The sequence below is a fragment of the Larimichthys crocea genome, chromosome II, assembly GCF_000972845.2.
Source record: "Larimichthys crocea isolate SSNF chromosome II, L_crocea_2.0, whole genome shotgun sequence".
Lineage (NCBI taxonomy): Eukaryota > Metazoa > Chordata > Actinopteri > Sciaenidae > Larimichthys > Larimichthys crocea.
Window position 1 is genome coordinate 4,146,344 of NC_040012.1, and position 6,256 is coordinate 4,152,599.

The window sequence follows — 6,256 nt, forward strand, 5'->3', positions numbered from 1 at the left end:
ACCCCCCACTGGGCCTGGATTTGAATACCACACATTTTCTCCATCCCACACCCCTCATTCCTTCCCATAATGCACTTCCTGACATACCCCCACCCTATGAACACACACACACACACACACACACACACACAGTGTATTCCAGTAATAGCTTTGGCAGTGCCAGTTTGTCTGCTGGTCTCCAGTGACGCTCCAGTCCCATCCTGATGCGTTGTCTTTCTTCAAAATGGACTTTTAGATCCGTTGCGGTCGACTCGCTAACATCCGTCTGTGGTGAATTACCAAAAAACAACTCAACTGGTGATGATTTTTTAAGTGTACCAGGATCAGGATCAACACGTATTCAGTTTGAAGGAGGATGAATGTCTCCAGTTTCCTTTTAGAAGAAACCCAAACAGTGCAAATCAGACGTCTATCGGACAAAAACGTCTAAATAAACATCGGATTCTTTGTGTGTTCTTGGAGCTGAAACCCAGCGCAGACCCTTCAGTGAAACAAAGATACTACTTGTTTCATAATAACACTCCTCTGTGTCAGACAGACATATACTCTACATGCCCAAAATGTTCTTTGTTTGGCCTTTTTCAATGAGAATGGTTTACAGAGTGCTCACGGGAGGTCCGATTTTGAGGTTCTGAGAAAAATACGCTGCCAGGTTTGAGTTTTTTATGAATCTGAAGTCAAAGTCCAGCATGTACTCAGTTTCTATGAGAGAGCACACACAGCAATTATTTCAGCAATTTCAAGACTCCAACTGGGATTAAGTGTTGAATCTGTGTGTTGTTGTTGTTGCCTGAATGTCCGATCTGGTCCGTTGAGGTTGAATAAATCGTTGCACATCTGTGAGAAGATCGTGATGGTGCATCTGGGATCAAACATGATTAACACTTCGAGTTTTGAGCAGTCCAGAGGTAGAAATCATCACTTTGGTCAAGTAAAGAGCATTTGAACTTGTTTAACCTTTCGTGTGAAGATGACTCGATTCTGACTTTTTCTGTAATTTGCATGTTTATCTGCAACAGTTTTCTTTCTGCTTTTCTTGACACGACTTAGTCAGAACCATCTGGGACGTCATCGATGGGAACCATATGGAACAAAAACACCTGGCAGGTCATTTGATGAACCATCTACCTATCACCGTCGATCACGGGCGGACTGCAACCAGGTCAACGAACCATAACGTAGGCAAACTCGTACCGATGTCAGCCAGAAGAAGACGGCTTGTTCTCCAGTTCTGATACGCTAACCGAACAGTCTCATAGTTACACACCCTGTAAGCTGTAGGACTCAAACTGTGCTCGGACACAAACGCAGAGCGTGATGGATTCTTGCGTGATTTCGTGATCTCACAAATCCAGCTGCCTTGTAAGGTTAGAAAAACCTCTGGGTGATGCATGTTTATGATGTTTTTTTTTTACTTTGTTAAAGCTTTTATGTTTCTAGGAGACGCTCTGATTAAACACAGGCCATCACGACACGTCATGAGCTGACATTTATGAAAACGCTCTGACAGGAAGCGGTGAGGGAAGGTCAGCTTTACCTGGTGCTTGTGGGAAGAAGGCTCCGATCAGCTTGGATCGTTTCTTCTCATAGCCCTTCTGTGTGATATCACCTGACAGAGACAGAGAGACAAAGAGACATTTACTTTTCATGTTCTTCACTTTGTAGTACAGTTTGGAACAAAGCACGCCCATCGTATTTACAGTCACACCTCTCCTCAGGTGTGACTCTCTTCCTGTGACTATAACCTGACACTGTGACCTGGTTAACAACACTCCTAACCCTTTGTTCGATACCTCTCGCCGGACCCGATGGGTCGGCTCCCAAGAGACAAAAGAAAGGACGCGAAAAGGACTGCGGCTACAACACGAGAAGTTCATCAGAGATATCAAAGCTATGAAGTGATAGTGAATTAATAGAAACAAACGACATTGAAGCTGCAAACTCAAAATCACATTGTGCTTAGTCATTCTGTCCAGTCAACCCAAACCAGATGGTTTGTGCAGTGTGTGTTAATTCACCTTTCACGGTGCGACGAACCACCTCGAAACTTGCTGACCGATCTCCCCGTGCGTCGTGATGAATCGAGCCTACCTAACAAGCCATCAGCAGATTTTCCACGAAGCACATCTGAATCCAATAACTCTTTCATAACCACTGTGTTTTTTAACCACCAGGGGATACCAGACAGGATTCACCACATTTACAGAGAGAGCCAGGAGATTTTTGGGAAATGACTGGAGAGTTAATGAAAATCAGCTGAGAGCTCGTTTTTTGATTGACAGTGTCTGAATGTGTTTAACCCCACCCGGCGTCACTGACAAATACTTTCTTGGTGAAATAAGGCAACAACTTGAGAGCAAAGCGTCATGGGAATTTGAGTCAAACTTGACATGTCCTCTAACCTCCAGTATGTGGACCATGAATGTGTACGAGCACAACTTAATCACTGTATTCAGTGATTTTGGTCAAACTGGATCAGATTTTATTTTACTAACTCAGTGTGCCGTTAGCAGGCAACAGAACCGGGCTCAGCTCCAGTACGTTCTTCTTTTTAATTCAATTCAAAACATGTTGTAGGAAAAACACTCAAAACACAATAAAAATACTAAATATGAAGTTTAAAGATTAAACAAAAGGACGGATGCTACGCTGCTGACCAACTTTTAGAAATCACAAGAGCATTTTTATAACTGAAAAAAGTTTTTTCTGCCATTAGGTCACTTTTTATCTTCCATAAAAATTAAACTTCCTTACATAAAGTGCAATAAGAGCCAAAGAATTAATACAATTATAATCAATCACCACTTTTCATCATTGTGGTGCTGCAGCCTCTCTCATATCTCCAAACATAAGGCAACATGCATCTTTAGTGCACGCCCCAGAAATAAATCTCATCATCATCACTTATTTCTTCCCCCTGAAACGTTGACTCATATTGATGCAATACATGTCAAAATAATCAAAATATGAGTATGAATCTTGCCTGTCAATGAAGCAATAGAGAAGATAATCTAATAACCAGCCCCTTCATACACATGTTTTTAATCTGTTTTGCAGAGTTCACCTCCACACCTCATCCTGCATGCACACATAAGCGGATGCTGCTATTTACAGCTACACAACTCTCAGACATGCCAAATATTCCTTCATATAAAAATGAGACGGCTGCTGAGGATGACCAAGTTAAAAAATAAAATAAATAAATATAAGGTTTAGAGGTGAAAACCGTCGGCTGACTGGAGCAGCGGGAGATGCAGGAAACAGACTGAGCGGCGCTAAATCTGCAGCGGATTTGTCGAACACGGAAAAAAGCTGTTTGTGCGGCTGACTTGACAAATCCTCCTTAAACACACATACATGTGACTAACAGGGCTCGGATCAAGAAACCCAACTGGTGGGCACGGACGTCATCGGTGACAGTGTCAGCACTGTGTGTGTGTGTGTGTGTGTGTGTGTGTGTGTGTGTGTGTGAAGGCAAAGCACATGGCAATAATTAGCATCTCGGGTAGGGGAGCTAACTACCCTGCAGAGAGAGAGAGAAGCTGGCAAACGCTTCAGTTTGAAAAGAGAAGACACCGAGGGAGGCTGAGACACGAGGGACGAGTGGAGGGAGGTCTGACCTTGTTTTCAAGATACTAACTTCTTAAAGTGACACACACACACACACACACACACACACACACACACACGCAGCCATCTTCTAGACTTAATTGGGATTTTATCAGGAAAGAGGACTCTGAGTGAAATGAAGGTGTCAGTCAGCGAGCTCATCCGTCGGATACTGTAGCAGCTCTGCGCCATCCAATCAGTCAGTGAGACAGGCGGTCAGTCTGTCTGTCAGTCAGTGAGACAGGCGGTCAGTCTGTCTGTCAGTCAAACAGTCAGTCAGTGAGACAGGCGGTCAGTCAGGATGATCAAGAGCTACCGTGCGGAAAACTCCAAGAGCAGCATGTCGAATGAAACAAGTCTTTAAGTTTATGAGCGTCACCCTCCGTGTCGTATTAATGATCCTTTAAATGAAACATTAACACGCGTCATTAGTTCATTTTAGAGCAACAGTTTTTTTTTTGTTTTTTTTTAAATGACGGTTATAAATCCAGTTTATGATCTGACAAAGCTTCGGTTAGGCTTTGGTTTAAGTTGGTTCACGGATCATCGTCTGGGCCGTGAGCTCTGGTGAGAGAAACTTTGTGGTTTCTGATTTCCGTCACATCAAATGTTGCTGTTTCTTTTCAGACTTTTCTCTCCAACTTTGTGCTTTTTCTCTGAAGAAGTGCAGATCTGAGAATCGATGAATCTTTTAGTCGACATAATACCACAAACAGCGACGTCAGTCTTACTCACAAAACATGGACGTAGCCTCCGTGATGGCGGACGCAGTGACTGAATTTAAAAATGTGCAAAGACAGGGAGCGTGGGTGGAGATGAAGGTGAGGGTGCTCAAACAAGCCACCTGTAACGACACCCACCTGTCACCTGGCTTAACCCTGCATAACTTTAAGCCTTAATATAACCTGAACAGGTGAGTTGTATATACATTCACCCTCAGTACAGTTGTCATGAACGGGGAAATTAGCTACAGAGACCAAAACTGTTTTTTGTACCAGGCTGTAAACATGTTTATTTCTGCTGTGAAGTTGGACATTTGGACATGGGGACTTATGGAGACTGACTCACTTCTGGAGCCAGCCTCGAGTGGACGTTAGAGGAACTGCAGCTTTTGGCACTTTGCATTGGATTCACTTCAAACAAACGGAGGTTGGGTTGAACCCAGGTGTTAAAAGACAGATTCACATCTGGAAGCCGCTCAGCTCAACTTCTTAACCGTCTTAACCGTCCTGTATTTTCTCCAACATGCACACAAACTCTTCGATCAAAAGCTCTTCTCTGACATTTAGTCCAAACTTAAAGTGAGGGAGTCAAAGTACAAACACAGCTTCAGTTCAGGCTGCTCTCAAACAGTCAGGTCCATGTAAACTACACCTCCGACTACAGTCCATCTCTCCAGTAAAGTGCATTAAATAGTTTTGAAAGATGCATGCAGCAGCCTGATGTCAGCTATAAGCTCCCTATGAATTATTGACGTTCAGACGTAAACACACAGCGGGCTGCGACCTCCGTGACTCCGCGCATTGACGTCAAGCTCGTCTGCTCTTAACCTCGAAGTCGAGCAGCGCAGTCGATGTGTAAATCTGTCACGTACGCCACATCTCTGGGTGGCACAGATGATGTGATAACCTCCAGATTTTACATAAATGTTTTAGGGTGTGAATGCTGTTATTCCACATCATAAGGCCATAAGTAAGTGGACACCTCGACTTTTCTCATAACCTCTTAATTCTAGTGAAGGAAATTTGAAGACACAGCTTCCAACTTTGTATCGACAGTCCCCCCCGTGCACAAAGCCAGGACCATCACAAAATGGTTTTCCAAGTTTGGTGTGGAAGAATTTCCCTGATCTACACAGAGTCCTGAACTCAACCACATCCAACCAGAGTTCAAACGAGTTCAGACGAGTCTCTACATGGAGATGTTTATTCATCATAGTCACATTTTAGTCGTTTTTTACAAATCATATTTTTAGTCGGCGGACGTCAAGATGTTCTTGTTTTTCTTTTTTCCTCTGAAGTGTTACTCGCTCTGCTGCTATTCAACAATGAAGAACCGACGCTCAGTCTTGACAAATGTGTAACGATGATGCAGAAAGTTTGTGATTTGTGGGTCGGCTCGTTGATTAAAGGATATCTCTGCAGGTCACATGGTGCAAAAACAAAATGGACATCGCGTCATTGTTTTTTTATTAAAGATCTATTTTCAGCTCGGCTTTATCGTCGTTCCCGTAATAAAATAAACACTGTTGCCAACAGCTGACGGCGAGCCAGACCTCATCACATCATCACCAAACGCCAGTGCTCGGCCAGGCTGAGTCCAGGCTGTCATATCAGCAGATTAGGCGTCCACATACTTTTGGCCGTATAATGCACAAATGTGCTCTGCATAAAACTGCAGCCTCGGAAGAAAACTCTGCGACTCTGCTCTGCTAAATCACCTCCCCACAGCCAGGCTGAGCCTCCATGACCATATACAGTAAGAGAGAGACAGAGAGAGATGAAGAGCGAGTCAGTTAAAGAAAGAGAAGGAAGGAACAAGAAGGAAGGGACAGGAGAAAGAGTGACATTGATTAAAGGAAGCAGAGAAAGGAAGATAAAGAAAGAAAGAGAGAGAGAGAGAGTTGCATCTATCGAACACCTAAAAA

The 6,256-nt window shown here is 43.5% G+C and overlaps 1 protein-coding gene across 8 annotated transcripts in view; it reads right to left on the reverse strand.

Annotated features, from left to right (window-relative positions):
* dip2ca (disco-interacting protein 2 homolog Ca) overlaps positions 1-6,256 on the reverse strand; it is a 193,527-nt gene that overhangs the window by 90,245 nt on the left and 97,026 nt on the right. For all 8 annotated transcript variants that reach the window (XM_027289051.1, XM_027289045.1, XM_027289029.1 and 5 more), the window contains exon 2: positions 1,538-1,609. In XM_027289051.1, the coding sequence (XP_027144852.1) occupies positions 1,538-1,609 (72 nt within the window). The remainder of the gene's footprint in view (positions 1-1,537; positions 1,610-6,256) is intronic.